Here is a 17,339-nt window from a genome sequence, read left to right as displayed (position 1 = left end):
TGCCCCACAAAATCCAGCCCCCTTGGCCTCTCTGGACTTTGAACTTTGTCTTCCCAACTGGGGAGATTGCGGGGCTTCCTTGGGTACCCCTTCTCTGCACCACAGCCTGGAAATTCTCTCTGGGAAGGAAGCTTGAGGCTTCCCCTTCTCTAGGTGATCACTCTCTTAATGTTCTTTGCTGTCCAAGGTCTGAAAACCGTTTTCAAATATTTTAACCATTTGAAAAAATTGTTTAAGGTGAAAGAGTAAATCTAGTCTCGTGTTCTTCCATCATGTCTGGAGGAGGAGATTCCACTCTCCTGTTTTCTTTTTGCATACATTTGCTTGGTGTGACTTTGCCTATCCTTTCAATTTAACTTTCCAGATCTCTTTTGGATGTGTCTCTTTTATACAACATGTTGTTGGGTTTTGCTTCAGGGCATCTTCTGAAAAATCTTTTCCTCTTAATGGCTGAGTTAAGTCCATTTACATGTATTGCTATGACATTTACTCTCAGTTCTGTTATATTACATTTTGTTTACTATTTTGATATTCCACATTTTATTGATTCTAAGACTCATGTTTCCCCATATTTTATCATTTATGAAATCAAGATGTGTCTTCCAGTTGATGGCATGTTAAAGTTTAATTGGCAGTGTATTTTTTTAGCAGCACATAAAATGATATTTTGCAAATGGTGGCATTTTCAATTCCATGAAATATGATATTTCTTTGAAAAGTCTTTATGTGGTCTACATTTTATTGTTGTAATTCTTCTAATATTTAAGGTTTGAATTTCTGTTATAGTCTTTTCATTTCTACCTACTTCTTAGTCACTTTTTTTTTTTGGCCACACCATATGGTTTTCAGGATCTCAATTTCCTAACCAGAGACTGAACCAGGGCTGAGGCAGTGAAAGCTCAGAATCTTAGCCACTAGGCTACCAGGGACCTTCCAGTCACCTGTTTCTTAGAGGGTGTTATTCAGTTTCATGATTATGCATCTGGTTATGGATTTTTGTTTTGCTGTGTTTTTAATCGTGGTGTTAATTCCTTGAGTTTCCTGGATTGGTGCCTTTTATCAGTTCTGTAATTCTCAGCCATAGTCAGATCTTTTCTTCTTTCCTTTTTAGACTGCAATTAAAGCTATGTTAAGTATTTTTTTCTTCTCTACATGTCTTAAGTTTTTTTCTGTATTTTCTATTTTTTTTTCTGTACTGTGTTCTTCTGGTGTATCTTCTAGTCTATAAATTCTCTTTTCACATGTTCCTTCTTTTAAAATTTCAGTAATAATCTTTCTCATTTCTACAAGTTTTGTTGTTTTTCAAATCTGCTAGGTCATTATTTTATACTTATCTATTTTATGCACATGCTTTCACACTTGTGTTTGATGTCTTTGAAATATATTAAGTTTGGTTAATTTTAAATCTGCCTCTATCATTCCTGGATCTGAAATCTTTACAAATTTGTTTCTGCTAGTTCCCGCTCATGATTCCTTTTTACCTTGTATGCTTCGTTATTTTGACTTCATATTCATTGTTCTCAAGTAGTATTTGTGGAGTTTGAGTCCTAGGGTCAAAGTACTTTCCTTCAGAGAGGATTTTCATTTACTTCCACATTGGTGTCTTTGGGAAAGACCAGTCCGGGAACACCTTAAGGCAAATTCATAATTTAAACTTCCTGAGGCAACTTAGATGATGTAAATCCAGCCTGCAAATCTATGATTTTTGAGGACAGTTTATTTCTCTCCCCCTACCCGCATCTGGTTCTGTTTATCTTTGAGGCCATCTTCCCAATAGTCCATTGGGACTATAGGAGTAGGCTCACTTCTGGCTCACCTTTATCCTGAGTATGTTGCTTTTGGAAGGGGTAGGTGGTCTCAGCTTAGTGTGCAGAGGGTTTCATATTAGCCTTCTCATCTGGGAGGGCCCTCCCTGAGTGCCCCTTCCTCCTCCTTTGGAAGCTACCCAAACCGAAGTTCAGGTTTGCCCAAATTAGCAGGTGTCCTCAGGGCAAGAGCAGCATCAGTGCTTCCTTACCCAGCTGACCTCTCTGGCTTGCTGCTTCCCCTTAGAATTTGGCATTGGGACCTCCCTGGCAGTCCAGTGGTTAAGACTCTGGGCTTCCAATGCAAGGGGCATGGGTTTGATACCTGGTTCAAGGAACTAAGATCCTATATGCCACATGGCATGGCCAAAAAATTAATTAAAAAATAAGAATAATTAAAAAAAAAGAATTTGGCATTGGTAGTTCCTTACTTTCTTGTCACCTCATGTTGCTTTTTTAAATTTTAAAGCCTATTTCTTTAGAGCAGGTTTAGGTTCATAGTAAAATTGAGAGGAAGGTACAGAGATTTCCCATATACCCTCTGTGCCATACAGACATAACCTCCTCCATTCTCAGCATCCTCCACCAGAGTGGGACATTCATTACAACTGATGAGCCTGCATTGATGCATCACATGGTGACCACTTAAAGTCCATAGTTTACGTTAGGGGTCAATGTGCTACATCCTATGCTCATGTTGCTTTTAAGGAGATATTTGTTATGTTTATCATTTGTGCTTTGCAGCAGGAGATTTGGCCCAAATAAGATGGGAATTGGAAATCTAGTTAAAGTTTTAAAGCATAATTTTAATATGTAGTAGGAAGGAATCTTTTAATGACTTCCTTATTCTGTGCCAAGTACTGTACTAGCTCTTTCCATATGATTTCTCACTTATTCCTCTTAATAATTTCATGAATTAAGTGATGGTAGCCCCATTTTATGGACTTCCCTGGTGGTTCAGTAGTAAAGAATCTGCCTGCAATGCAGGAGACCTGGGTTCGATCCCTGGGTTGGGCAGATTCCCTGGAGGAGGGCATGGAAACCCACTCTGGTACTCTTGCCTGGAGAATCCCCATGGACAGAGGAGCTACAGGTGGGCTACGGTCCATAGTGTAGCAAAGAGTCGGACATGACTGAGCAACTAAGCAACAGCAGCAGCAGCCCCATTTTACAGCTAAGAAAACCAAGGCCCAGAAAAATTGACATACAAAAGATTGTATGTGGCAAAATATGAATTCCATCTCAATGTTGTTGTTGCTTTTTGGCTACACCATGCAGCTTGCAGGATCTTAGTTCCCCAACCAGGGACTGAACGCAGGCTATGGCAGTGAAAGCACTGAGTTTTAACCACTTGACCGCCAGGGAATTCCCTCATGCCAATGTTTTTTTGATCCAAATTCTGTTCTCTTTGCACCATCCCAAACTGCTTTTTGTATTTTTTGAACATCTACAGGATATTAGCTCTGAGAACATGTTTGAGAAGTGCCGGGCACATAGTAGATGTTCAAAAATATTTGTTGAATGAATGAATGAGCCAGACAAAATTCCTAGCCTTGTGATCATATGGGGAACACAATTTACTAGGGGATGTAAACATGTAAATACATCGACTACAATCTGATATAAGTGGCACAGATATGAGCTGAGTGCTGTGAGAGCACAGAATAAAGAATTCTTTTGTAGTAACATCAGATTTTAAGTAGAGGCTATGGCAGCAGATGAGTCTGGAGAGATAAGCAGGATTCAGATCCTGAAGGACCTTGTTACCATGTTATCTCTCAGATCCAGTACTTTATGCCTCATGGTAGTTGAAATGCTTTTCATGCGTTGATTTAATGCTTCCAGCACCCTGTAGTTCAGATGGTAAAGAATCTGCCTGCAATGCAGGAGACCCGGGTTCAATCCCCGAGTTGGGAAGATCCCCTGGAGAAGGGAATGACAACCCACTCCAGTATTCTTGTGTGGAGAATTCCATGGGCAGACCATGGGGTCACAAAGTGTTGGACACGACTGAGCAACTAACACACACCCTGTTATGATGTCTACAGTAAAGGTGCAGAAATCAAGACACTGATTGGTTAAGCAACTTGGCCAACATCACACAGGCTGGTACATGCCATACCTGAGTCTTCAACCTTGGCAATTTGACTGTGGAGTCCACTTCTTTAACCCCTATGCTGTGCTGCTTCTGGGGCTTTCCTGGTAGCTTAGCCGGTAAAGAATCTGCCTACAATGCAGGGGACCCCAGTTCAATTCCTGGGTTGGGAAGACCCTCTGGAGAAAGAGATAGGCTACCCACTCCAGAATTCTTGAGTTTCCCTGGCAGCTCAGATGGTGAAGAATCCACCTGCAATGCGGGAGACCTGAGTTCAGTCCCTGGGTGGGGAAGATCTGCTGGAGGAGGGCACGGCAACCCACTCCAGTATTCTTGCCTGGAGAATCCCCATGGACAGAGGAGCCTGCAGGGCTAGAATCCATGGGGCCACAAAGAGTTGGATGTGACTGAGTGACTAAGCACAGTGTGCTGCTTCTATTAGTGTCTATCATGGCCATACCTCCATATCAGTACGTGCAGATCTACTGTAGCTGCATTGTATTTCTCTGTATGGTTATATTATCTTTCATTTCACTGTACTGGGGGATAGTCCAACCCATCATAAGTCTTATACAGAAGCTTCTCCCACATCCTTATGGAAAAATAATCATTCACTCTCCCTTAACCACTTTTACCAGAAAAGAGCAGTCAGAAGTTTTCTTTCTTCTGAATTAGAGCAATGGTTCTCAAAGTGTGTTCCAGGACCAGTAGCATTGGCACCACCTGGGAGCTTGTTAGACATATAGAATCTCAAGTCTCACCCTAGGCCCAGTGAGTCAGAATCTGCATTTTAACAAGATCCCTGGGTGATTTGAATAAACTTTCAAGTTTAAGAAGCATTGATGTAGGATAATTACCTACAGATATAGTTGTGGCTGTTAGGGAACGAACTAAAGAGTACTTGACTGATAGAGTTTAATTCACTTTTTGGTGCCTCTGTTTTATGCCTCTGATTATAAATGTAAATATACCCTCATTATACAAAATTTGATAAGTACAGAAAAATCTAAAGAACCAGTGGACAAATGAATGCCTGTAGTCTCACTACCCAGAGACACCACAGTTTGCATTCTGCAACACGTCTTCTATTTTTTCTTGTTTCCTTACTTTAACCATAAATAAAGGCCAAACTCTTGATATGCTTAAACTTTAAGTACCTATAACATTTTATTAGTTTATTTGCATTACTTCATATTTTTGTGTGGTTAAAACCAGCAATGTATACATTTGTGAATTTTACATTTTCAATATTATTCCTTTGTAACAACTGTTTAAGACAATAGAATTAAGTAACATATTAATTTTAGGCCAGATGTTCAGGGCTGCACTTTTAATCTTATAAAAACACATTTACACTTCAGTATTCTTAATTTATAGCTTGGTTTTTTAGAACTAATATATCCCATTTTCATTCCATGCTCACAATTTATATTTTTGAGTTTATAGGAAACATTCAAACTTCTTTTAAATTTCTTTATATTTTTGCAGCCTGAATTCAACAAAACTAATACTTACTACATCTTCAACCACGTTGATATTACCATTACATATCACAGTGAAAATGAAGTAGATTGGTATGTTTCAAAATTGGTTTCTGCTAGACTTGAGCCCAAAAGGTAATTATAGAATATCTTTTAAATTAGTTCCATTAATTTAAAAATTAATTCAAAATGTAGAAGATCTCACCAGAATTTTCATTTTTAGGATATATGTGTGATATAACCTTAGACATAAAGTTTAAAAAATCAAATAGACAATTTTATACCCTTTTACTTATAGTAAGCATGCGAGTAACATGTAGTGTGAGAAAGAACTGACAGATCTGGAAGAGAATAGCCTTATTGAGGGTGTCCTAACTCTTCTTTAGTTGCTGCCACATGACAGAGATTACCTTAAGGTTTGTGTTTGTTCAGAGGAGAATTCTAGTTACAGTGGAGTCTATTAGGCAGGTACCAGCTGGGTTTGAGGAAGAATCTGCTAGCAGTTAGAGCTCTCTAACAGTTGAATAAGCACTCTCAAGAAGTAGTGAGTAGTTAACCCCTAGATGTTGTAGGAAGAGCCTAGATGACCCAGCTCTTAGAGATTTCATAATTAAGCACCCAGCATAGTGTCTGGTCCCTAGTAAGTGAATACTTAATGAATTTCAAGGGCAGTTCTGCATTGGGTAAGAGACTGGATAGGTGCAAATGATGTTCTAACTTCAAGATTCTTTGAAACTGTAGGATAAGATTGGTACTCTTCAATTAAAAGAGGGAGGAGAAATAAATCATACAGTATATCAAATCGTGATTGATATGGGTAAAATGTTACAAAATCTGGTATATTAGGATGGAGGAAGTTATCCTTTGAGACTAAGGTGAAATATTAAAGGAGGTAAGTATGGTATAGTTTTCTGAACACAGAACAAGGAATTTGGAAATTTGGATTTTAGTCTCATATCTGCTGGTTCCATTTTGGAAGTCAACCCTAAGTTCATCAAGATGGATCAGATTTCATTGTTTTTAAGTCTACCAGCCTATTTTATTTTAGCCAAGGTTGTTCCATCTGTCACAACTAATGACCAAAAGGAAAGAATAGTTAAAGAATGTACTGTACCAAGCTTTTGGCCCTGGGTACATTAACTTGATGTCTCACAGGCTCAATTTCCTCATCTACAAAAGGAGGGCACTGAATTAGGGGTTAGGGTTAATTTTAATATAGATGCTGAAGCTGAAACTCCAGTACTTTGGCCACCTCATGCAAAGAGTTGACTCATTGGAAAAGACCCTGATGCTGGGAGGGATTGGGGGCAGGAGGAGAAGGGGACAACAGAAGATGAGATGGCTGGATGCCATCACTGACTCGATGGATGTGAGTCTGAGTGAACTCTGGGAGTTGGTGATGGACAGGGAGGCCTGGCGTGCTGCGATTCATGGGGTCTCAAAGAGTCGGACACGACTGAGCGACTGAACTGAACTGAACTGAATATAGATTCTGATGCATCAAACCCAGTTTTTATTGATGTGTATTTTTCTGGGTAAAAGGGTCCATATATTTCATTAGATAAACAAGACCCCAGAAGATGAAGAACACTGGTACTTTCCAACTCTGATTTATCTTTATAAAAAGATATTCTTTTGGAAATTAGTGGCTATGTTAAATTTTTTTGAAGATTTATTTCATAAGGTATTGCAGATAGGGAATGAAAGAAAGATTAAAAGGATCAGGGCGTGTTTATCATTAACAGGATAAACAGAGCTACCCAGAGAGGCCAGGGAATGCTAACAATTGTCAAGGGCAATCACCCATGCTTCTTTGTGTATGTCACTTCTGATAAGTGGGAATAGAATTTTAGGTTCATGGACTGTGAGATCTGACTCAGAATGGCTGCTCCTGTTGAAAGTCATTTGGGTAGAAAGGTAGTTAACATACAAAGTATGATATAGGAAGCTAATCTCATCAGCTATATGAAAATCAAATTTAGTGCTTACAGGCACATTTCATACTCTCAGGCTCAGACAGAGTTAAAAAAAAGCCAAGAAAATCATTTTTTAGAGCTGTATTTATCTATCCTGCTCATGGTAATCACTTATGTATGCATGCAATAAAACTTTTATCTAATCACAGTAAAGCTCATTTATTTGGTCCCCCTGAGTATAAGGACTGTGTTAAAATTCATCTTTTTCAGAATTGGGCAGTCTGCTCAAGGTCATAGATGTGAGTTAGGCCTAATGGTTTTCTAAGTCTGAAGTCTTGTGTTTTCTTTCAGGTACTGTACCCTGTTAATTTCCCTGATGGTTGCCATAGCTGATTATCTCTTTTTCCTTAAAACACCTGCTGCATTGGCTTTTGGGTTACCCCTTCCTGGTTTTCTCTTGTCTCACTGGTTGCTCATCAGTCTTCCAAATTCTCCAACCTCTTTTTCTTTTTTTTTTTTTTTTTTGTCATTTTTGGGTTTACCACACGGTTGTGGGATTTTAGTTCTCCAACCAGGGGTTGAACCTGGGCCCTTGGCAGTGAGAGTATGGAGTCATAACCACTGGACTGCCAGGGAAGTCCCTCTTTCCTCCAAGCTCTTAATATCAGAGGGCTCCAGAACTCAGTATTTGAGCTCTGCCTCTTTCTTTATACTCACCTTGGTGATCTTACCCTGTCTCCTGGTATCAGATACCACAATGACACTTAAGTCTCTGTGTGTGTGCTCAGTTGCTTCAGTCATGTCCGACTCTTTGCTACTCTATGGGCCGTAGCCCACCAGTCTCCTCTGTCCATGGGTTTCTCCAGGCACGAATACTGGAGAGGGTTGTCATGCCCTCCTCCAGGGGCTCTTCCTGACCTAGGGATCAAACCCGTGTCTACTGTGTCTCCTGCATTGGCAGGCAGATTCTTTACCACTAATGCCACCTGGGAAGCCCCTCTTAGGTCTCTAGACCTGTATATTTAGCTGTCTATTTGCCACTTGGATGTCTAATAGGCATTTCCAACTTAACATGTCCCCAAATAATCTTCTAATCTTCCGTCCAAACCCACTTCTCTTGTTGTCTTCTCCATCTCAGTAGATGGCAACTATATCCTTCTAGTTGCTCAGACCCCCAAACCATGACATCACCCTTGATTTCTCTTTATCATTCTTCCCTCATACCCTATATCTGGTCCAATCCTTTAGTATATCATGTGGCTCTGGCTTTTTTTTTTTTTTTGGCAGCACCATATGGCTTGTGGAATCTTAGTTACTAGACCAGGGATGGATCCCATGCTCCCTGTGATGGAAGCCCAGAGACCACCATGGAAGAACCCATGTGGCTCTATTTTAAAAACGTATTTAGAATACACCACTTGTCATCACCTCCAGCACTATCAGCTGGTCCAGGACATCGTCATACTTACCTGGTTGGTGCAGAAACCTAGCTGGTCTCCTTGCTGCTACCCTTGTCTTCTCATAACCTTTTCTCAATACAGCAGTCAGAGCATTCCTTTTTATTTTTTTTTTCATTTTAAACTTTTATTTTGTGTTGGGGTATAGATGATTAACAATGTTGTCATAGTTTCAGGTGAATAGCGAAGGGACTCAGCCGTACACGTACGTGAGCCTTTTTAAATTTCAGCTCATGTCAGTCCGCCACTTAGACTCTTCCAGTGACTTCCCATCTCAGAGTAAAAGTTGAAGTTGTGAAAGTGGCTTGGAAAGCCTTATACAATCCATGTATAAGGCCAGTGGTTTAAAATAGGGCTTCTAACTTGATTAGAGACCTTTATAGAATTTTTGCCACACAGTCTCTTAAATGAAATGCAGATCTTCCCTGTACGGGGTTTAAGACCCGTACTTCAGAGCATACTTGATATGCATTATCATGCAGTAATTTAATTTTTCCCTTCAGTGTGAAATGTTGACCTGTAGCCTTAACAATTATGATTTCTCTAATTCATAGCTATTTTAAAATGTATTTTGGCTTTAAAAGAATACGTTTATCCTACACTTGTAAGGGCACATATGGACCAGACAGTAGGGTTACAAGAATGAATACAAAAGATGTGCACACCAATAACCTTTGCAGTTGTGAGTGAGTGGTTTGATTGTGCATGTATGTGTAGAGACTGCATATTAATCTTTAGACAGAAACCATGGGGTAAACTGTATGTTGAGTTAACTATTTCATAAATGAAGCAACATGGTTTCTCCTTTTGATTTTTCTCTCTCCCCTTTATTCTTTTATTTTTCAAGAAATGGAAGAGTCACTTTATTTCTGACCAGGCATTTGCTAGCTTCACCAGTCCTGTCTAGTTTGAAGCTTCTCTAGTTTTTGTTTTCCATCTTTGGGTTTTAATAATCATTCTCTTTTTCAAACACAAAAGGTTCACATAGATATATCCTCAGGCCCTTTTATGGCTAAGCATGGCATTTTACACACAGTAGGCCCTCAAATCTCTGGGTGCTTATAAATATGACTTCTGTCTCATCTATTTGATTTTCTAACTATAGTTGAGGTTACAAGATAGATTTTTTTTTTTTTAGTATATGGAAGAGAGGGATGGGATGAAAGATGAAAAATAAAGCCATTTACTAATAGAAGGATTAAAAAAAAATCTATCCACAGTCAAAGAGAAAGTTCTTAAGTGTTGTGTTTTCGGCAGGATATTGAGTCTATTTGCATGTTAGGGACATTTAGAAACAAGAATATTTTAAATTGTAAAGAGTTTTAAATGCAGAATATAATGAAAGGCCCATTTTTATCATCCTGCTGTTATTACATGCCCAAAGAGCCATGAATCAGAAATTTACAATTTCAATTTGATATCAAAATCCCCTTCCCTTTCTTTTCTCCCTCTCTTTTACTAGCTACAAACATGTAGATGAAAACCATCTAACTTGCAATGGAACCCCTATGGAAATCCCTGGAGACTATACAGATAAGTTGAACATCATCTACACTTATTCTGTGAAATTTGAAGTAAGTATTCCATGCCATAATCTTACTTTTTCTTCCAAATCAAGTATATAACTGTCCTATGAAATGAAAATAAAGTTGCTCAGTCGTGTCCGACTCTTTGCGACCAGATGGACTTGCATTCCTACCAGGCTTGCATTAAATTCCTAGAAGTAGGAATTTAGATAACAGGGTGTAAACATTAAAAAGACGTATTTATTTGTTTGCCTGCTCTGGGTTTTAGTTGCAGCACACAGGATCTTTGATCTTTGTTGTTGCATGCAAGATCTTTAGTTGCAGCATGTGGGATCTAGTTCCCTTATCAGGGATCAAAGCCGGGACCCTGTATTGGGAGCACAGAGTCTTAGCCACTGGACCACCAGGGAAGTCCCAGGGTGTACACATTTTGATAACACATTACCAAATTCTTCACAAGAAAGTTGCTAGGTTGTTCCCTAGCATGCTCAGCAATACTAGGTTTCTGTCAATTTAAAAAATCTTGCTTCAGAATTTTAATTCTGTGAGTATAACAAAGTAAGATAGATTCATACTAGGCAAACTCCTAAGGGTCTAATATCTAAACCAGAACACCAATTTCATAATTTATTTGGAGAAATCTAAATGCCTTGTTGACCACATCATTCATGTTAGCTGGTTAGCACATCTGCCTATGATAAAGAGATATGAGAAAACAAATATAAACAGAATAGAATAAGTAGAAAGTTTCTTGGTGAACATAGGACCCCAGAGAAAAAGGAAGACAAGTATTAAAAGATGATATTCGTATGGCACATGGACCAGATGTTTATATTCATGGGTCAGGTGCTCTTAGCCTTGGACAGTATTAGAGGTACTTCTCCAGAAAATGAACACTGGGGCTTTCCTTTCATAGGGAAAACTTTTTATCACTATGTAGGTATATGTATTTCTCTTTATAGTTTTTCTTAAAGACTGTGTCATATTTTTGATTCAGCTTTGATTATACTTGATTTTATACAAGGCTTATTTCTTACAGCTTTGGATGTGCTTTCCTGAGACAAAACCCTAATCACCTTATTTGGGATCAGGTCTCAAATCTCTTTGAACACTTACAAATTGTGCTTGGTTTGTGTCATTTCTATAGATGGCCTGACAGCCATTATAACACAATTCTTCCTAATCTCATTCTCAAAGCAATTCCAGTTTGGGGATGCCTTGCTTTTGTCCCTATGTATCACCTAGAGTGGTTATCTCCATTTTATAAATGAGGATCCTGAAGCCCAGTGAGCTGAAGTAATTTTCTCCAGATCATAGCTAGCAGGAGGTGGAAGTGATATTCAAACTCAGGTCTGTTTGGCCCCAAACTCATAGTTTTTCCACTATTCCATTCTGGCTTTCTATATTAAAGGTCTATTATATTTTCTGCCTACAGAGTTACTGTAAAGAAAATGAGAAGCGTTTATGTTAGAGAGGTGTGTGTGTACTTTGAGTCATCCAGCTAGAGGTCAGGATTACTTGATCCTACATCCTGCAGTTTACCCAAAATACAATTGGTGAAAACAGGCAATTTACCAGTCCAATAAGTATAGTCCAGTCTTCTAATCTCTGGATGAAACACAGAAGTGTAATCTGGGAAAAGGAATGAAGTACACCCTGAAGAAATTAAAATAACCTTTCCCTAGTGATTGAAAATAGTATTCCGACTTCAAGCTATTATCAGAAGTAGATTGAAGAGTGGAAGCTCTTATACATTTTTATCACTTATCAATTGGCTATTAAAATTAAGTGTAGGATGGTAACAGACTTATTTGTGGTGATCATTTTGAAATGTATAGAAATATTGAATCACTATGTTGTGTAACAAGAACTGACAGATTTGTAGGTCAATTATACTTCAAAAACAAACTGAGAGAAAGAGATTGGCTTTGTGCTTACTGGAAGCAGGGGATGAGGGGAGGGAGGAATTAAATGATGGTGATCATAACTACAAACTTGGAGTTATAAGATAAATAAGTGCTAGGGATGTAATGTACATCATGATAAATATAATTAATGCTGTATGTTATATATGAAAGTTGGGAGTAAATCCTAGGAGTTCTGATCCTAGGGAAAACATATTTTTAAATTTCTTTAATTTTGTATCTATATGAGATGATGGATGCTCACTAAACCTATTCTGGTCATGATTTCATGACATATGTTAAGTCCCATCATTATGCTGTACACCTTAAATGTATACAGTGCTGTATATCAATTATACTCAGTAAAGCTGGAAGAAAAAAATAATAAAATAAAAAAATTTAAGTGTAAGAACGCTTATGTTTACAGGAAATGTCAAGGGAAAGCACATCTAAACTGAAGTTTAGACTCAAGCCAGAGGCCTACATGGTATGGTGTTGGTGGTCTGTCTGCCTGCTGGAAGCAACTGTGGCAGTCAAAAGAGCTAAGGTGCAGGTTTAGATGCAGCTATAGCATATGGGCGGAGAAGGCCACGGCACCCCACTCCAGTACTCTTGCCTGGAAAATCCCATGGACGGAGGAGCCTGGTGGGCTGCAGTCCATGGGGTTGCTAAGAGTCGGACACGACTGAGCGACTTCACTCTCACTTTTCACTTTCCTGCATTGGAGAAGGAAATGGCAACCCACTCCAGTGTTCTTGCCTGGAGAATCCCAGGGACGGGGGAGCCTGGTGGGCTGCCGTCTATGGGGTCGCACAGAGTCAGACACGACTGAAGCGACTTAGCAGCAGCAGCAGCATAGCATGTGGGGGTTTTGAGGAAATTGCCTTATTTGGGGTTAGATCTTAACTCCTTGTTCTTTAACTTTCCTTAATCCTGGAAGCTATTTCAGAAGAGGAATTTTCCTTCCCACTGAAACTCATTTAAGGTGCTTAGAAGGCCTGTGGCTTCCAGATGTGGTACAATGGAAAGAACCAGACAAACCCAAGGTCTGAATCCTGGCTTTGACATTTCTTAGCTGTGTGAACTTGGGCAGGTTACATTGAGCCTATATTTCCTGACCTGTAAAATGGGGATAAAATAGTCACCTCATGTGATTGCTAGCAGAGATAAGTGAACAAACATATAAAATATTTAGCACAGCTCCTAGCCGGTAGTAGACACACAGTGTTTCCTGTGCCTTCTCTCAGATACAGGACCGCTTGCTTTACAAATGTCTTATGCAAAAGTAGCTCATAGGTGCAGAGTACACTTACACAGTGAGAATGCACTAAGCCACAATATTCTTTTTTTGCCTTTACTTAATTGCTTTTAACCACAATATTCTGTATCTGAACACCAGAAAGTTGCTGTTACAGTTGTGGGGAGGGTGCCAGGAAGAGTGGTTATGAATATCTCTCATGGTGCTGTTTCTTTATTTTCTGTCTTGGGTTCAAAATGTTTGTGTTTTTTTAAAATTTTTTACCCAGTGATAATCGTACATATCAACATGTCCCAAAGTGCATTCCCAAGAATGCTAGTCAAATTTGGAAAATGCTACTTCCTACTGTCTGCTTTTGTAGCTTCACAAAGCACATGAGTGTTTGATATTGTTTTTTAGTTGCTATGTTTGACTTTTTTCGACCCCATGGACTGTAGCCCACTGGCTTCCTCTGTCCGTGGGATTTCCCAGGCAAGAATACTGGAGTGGGTTGCCATTTTCTTCTCTAGGAGACCTGCCCGACTCAGGGATCAAATTCACACTCCTGCTTGGTAGGCAGATTCTTTACCGCTGAATCACCTGGGAAGCCCACATTAGTGTTTTAAAGTCTCCTAATAGAGAAACCTTTGACTGAGTCTAACTCAACAGTTTAGACTCCTCTTTGACTATGGAGTACTATTCTGGAGTAACATTTCTATCCCACTGCAGATTCTACTATGTGCACACTAGGTGTATAAGGTGGTTGTGTCTTATCGTACCTTACAAGATTCTATTAAACTAGAAATTTTTACATTTTAAATTTAAAAAATTTATTGAACTATAGTTGATATACAATATCATGTAAGTTTCAGGTGTACAGCACAGATTCAGTTACACACACGCATTATATATATATATATATATATATATTCTTTTTTAGATTCTTTCCCCTTATAGGTTATTACATAATAGCGAATATAGTTTCCTGTGCTATTTAGTAGGTCCTTGTCAGTTGTTTTAAGTAAAAAAAAAATTATAGTAGTAATTCATGTTCATTTTAAAAATATAGAAAGATCACAAAATGTAAATAAAAGTCATTTAGAATACCACCATGTGCTGAGAACCACCATGAAAATTTTGGTGTATGGAATTAAGAGATAATTCTGAAATCAGACAGCTGGGTTTGAGTTCCTGTTTTCTACCACTACTTACTATACTAGATCTTGCCTACCATTTACCACTTCGATCTTCAGTTTCTTCATTTGTAAAACGGGGTCAATAATAGTAATTATCTACATCACAGGTGTGAAATTTAAATAAGGAAATATAACTAAAGGCACGTGGTATAGTTTCTGACACAAAGAAGGAGCTCAAACAATGCTTGCTACTAGTAGTATCATTAGGTTGTGAGAATTGGATGAGCTACATTGTTTTGTAACCTGCCCTTTTAACTTAACCATATAATGTAAACACTTGCCATATGATTAAATTTTCTTCTGCATTATTTAAATTTAAACTTGGTGAGATTATATTATTTTAAATTTAATATTATGAAAATGAAAGTTCAATTCTCTACAATAAAAAATTGTATTGAACCTATAACATAGCTTTCAGTGGACAAATGAGAAGCTGTGTACTTAATTATCATTTATTGAATTGCTTCAGTGGGAATGACAGAATTTGAAAATAAGTCTCTTTTTCTGGATTTCCCCAGTGGTTCAGTGGTTAGAACGCCTCGCTTCCAATGCAGGGGGCACAAGTTCAGTCCCTGGTTGGGGAATTAAGATCCCACATGCCAGACAGTGCAGTAAGGAGAAAAAAAAGAAAATAAGTCTCCTTTTATCCTCCAACTAAATAATTGATTCAGGTCAATAATTGATTAAAGGATATTAAAACTGTAGATGACTGAGTGCTGGAGAAACTGGGTTATTCTCACAGTGACAAAGTAGCACTCCATAGATTATTTTCTAATTGTAAATGGGAAAATATAAAAATAAATGGATAAAATAAATATGATAAATAGGAATTCATACTGATCTCCCTGATCAGTATGTCAGTATAGCAGTGGTCGTGCTAGCCCTTTCCCCTTGCTGATCTGTAACTTCTTTCTCTGATATTGAGAAACCTGGCTCCCATTATCCACAAGTTCAGTTCAGTTGCTCAGTCGTGTCTGACTCTTTGCGACCCCATGAACCACAGCACACCATCCTCCCTGTCCATCACCAACTCCCAGAGTCCACCCAAACCCATGTCCATCGAGTTGGTGATACCATCCAACCATCTCATCCTCTGTTGTCCCCTTCTCCTCCTGCCCTCAATCTTTCCCAGCATCAGGGTCTTTTCAAGTGAGTCACCTCTTTGCATCAGGTGGCCAGAGTATTGGAGTTTCACCTTCAACATCAGTCCTTCCAATGAACACCCAGGACTGATCTCCTTTAGGATGGACTGGTTGGATCTCCTTGCAGTCCAAGGGACTCTCAAGAGTCTTCTCCAACACCACAGTTCAAAAGCATCAATTCTTTGGTGCTCAGCTTTCTTCACAGTCCAACTCTCACATCCAAACATGGGAAAAACCATAGCTTTGACTAGACGGACCTTTGTTGGCAAAGTAATGTCTCTGCTTTTTAATATGCTGTCTAGGTTGGCTTGCAGAATCTTAGTTCCCCGATCAGGGATTGAACCCAGGCCACAGCAATGAAAGTGCCAAGTCCTAACCACTGGACCACCAGCAATTCCCTTTAAATCTTCATTTTATAGACTATAAAACTGAGACTCATAAAGTCACTTGCCCAAGGTCACAAATGTAAAGGATTATAAATCTAGATTAAGTTGGCTACAGAATCCAGGCTCCTAAAACAACCACTTTAATGGTGTGAGTTTATTTTAATTTTTTATTTATTTTTTGACATGTGAAATCTTGCTTCCCTGACTGCCAGGGAAGTCCCCAAGGTATGAGTTTACAATGGGCAGGAACTATGCCTGGAAACAAAGGGTGGGGATGGGAGGGCTTTACAGACAGCCCCCAGGGGAGGGCGGGGCTCTGGCAGGAAGACAGTGTCTAGAGGCCAGCAGGCCCTGGGGCATCCAGAAGGCGAGGCCCTGGGGGGCTGGTGGAGGGGCTGGATTGGTTCCCAGAAGCCCCGGGGTTCTGGTGGGCAGCGGAGGCCAGATCCCACCATCCAGGCCCAGGCTGGGCAGAACTCCCAGGTGCTAGGAAGACTTTTTAAGAGAGAGGCCTTGAGCTAGTCCTTGAAGGATGCTGAGGAAGGCATTTTGGGAAAGGTCATAGACTGAGTTAAAAGACCTGGAATTTAGGAATTTGGAGGGGGGCTAGAGGAAGGGCTTTCCAAGTGAGAATGTACATGTGTATGTGGGGAACAGTGAATAGATTTGTCTGAAAGAAATTTTTTCATTTGTTTATTCATTCAGCAATAGGTAATAAGTGCATCCTAGGTGCCAGGTGTTAAGTCCTGGGTATATAAAGGCCAAAAAGATTCAGTATAATACCCCAGACTTTAATCGTTTATGTGTAAACAGTATTCGTAGAAAGGTAGATTTGAAACACATTTTGAATGGCCTTGAATGCCGGGCTAAGATATTTCTACTCATCATATTTTACTTTAAAAAACTTACTGTTTATACCACCAATTAAAGATTTTTTTGATTTCACTCTAATCACATTAATTTTAGCTATGTATCTGTGTATGTGAGTTATATAAGCTTTAGCTGTGGGCTAGCTTGAGACCCTAGCCACAGGTCTTGCATTTTTTTGCAAGATGCATTCCTGATTTTCAGGCACCATAGACTAATAACTGAATTTGAGAATCAGAGAGTTTTGGTACTGGTTTACTTCAAACTCATACTTGACCTTGAGCAGGTTCATTTTCTTTTCTGGACTTCAGTTTCCCTATAGTAAAG

General features: G+C 39.1%; 1 protein-coding gene across 6 annotated transcripts in view; it reads left to right on the top strand.

The window, feature by feature from the left end:
• The window catches only part of TM9SF5 (transmembrane 9 superfamily member 5), an 80,736-nt gene that overhangs the window by 14,988 nt on the left and 48,409 nt on the right, over positions 1–17,339 (top strand). For all 6 annotated transcript variants that reach the window (XR_003033819.2, XM_059884532.1, NM_001077895.1 and 3 more), the window contains 2 exon segments: positions 5,389–5,516; positions 10,217–10,328. Coding sequence is in view for 5 of the 6 variants with exons in the window: in XM_059884532.1 (XP_059740515.1) it covers positions 5,389–5,516; positions 10,217–10,328 (240 nt within the window). In the remaining variant the exon portion in view is untranslated.

Source organism: Bos taurus, unplaced genomic scaffold (assembly GCF_002263795.3).
Source record: "Bos taurus isolate L1 Dominette 01449 registration number 42190680 breed Hereford unplaced genomic scaffold, ARS-UCD2.0 Super-Scaffold_1723_ScbfJmS_2085, whole genome shotgun sequence".
NCBI classification, from domain to species: Eukaryota; Metazoa; Chordata; class Mammalia; order Artiodactyla; family Bovidae; genus Bos; species Bos taurus.
The sequence above is the reverse complement of the archived record's forward strand: the minus strand, read 5'-3'. Positions and strand labels throughout refer to the sequence as shown.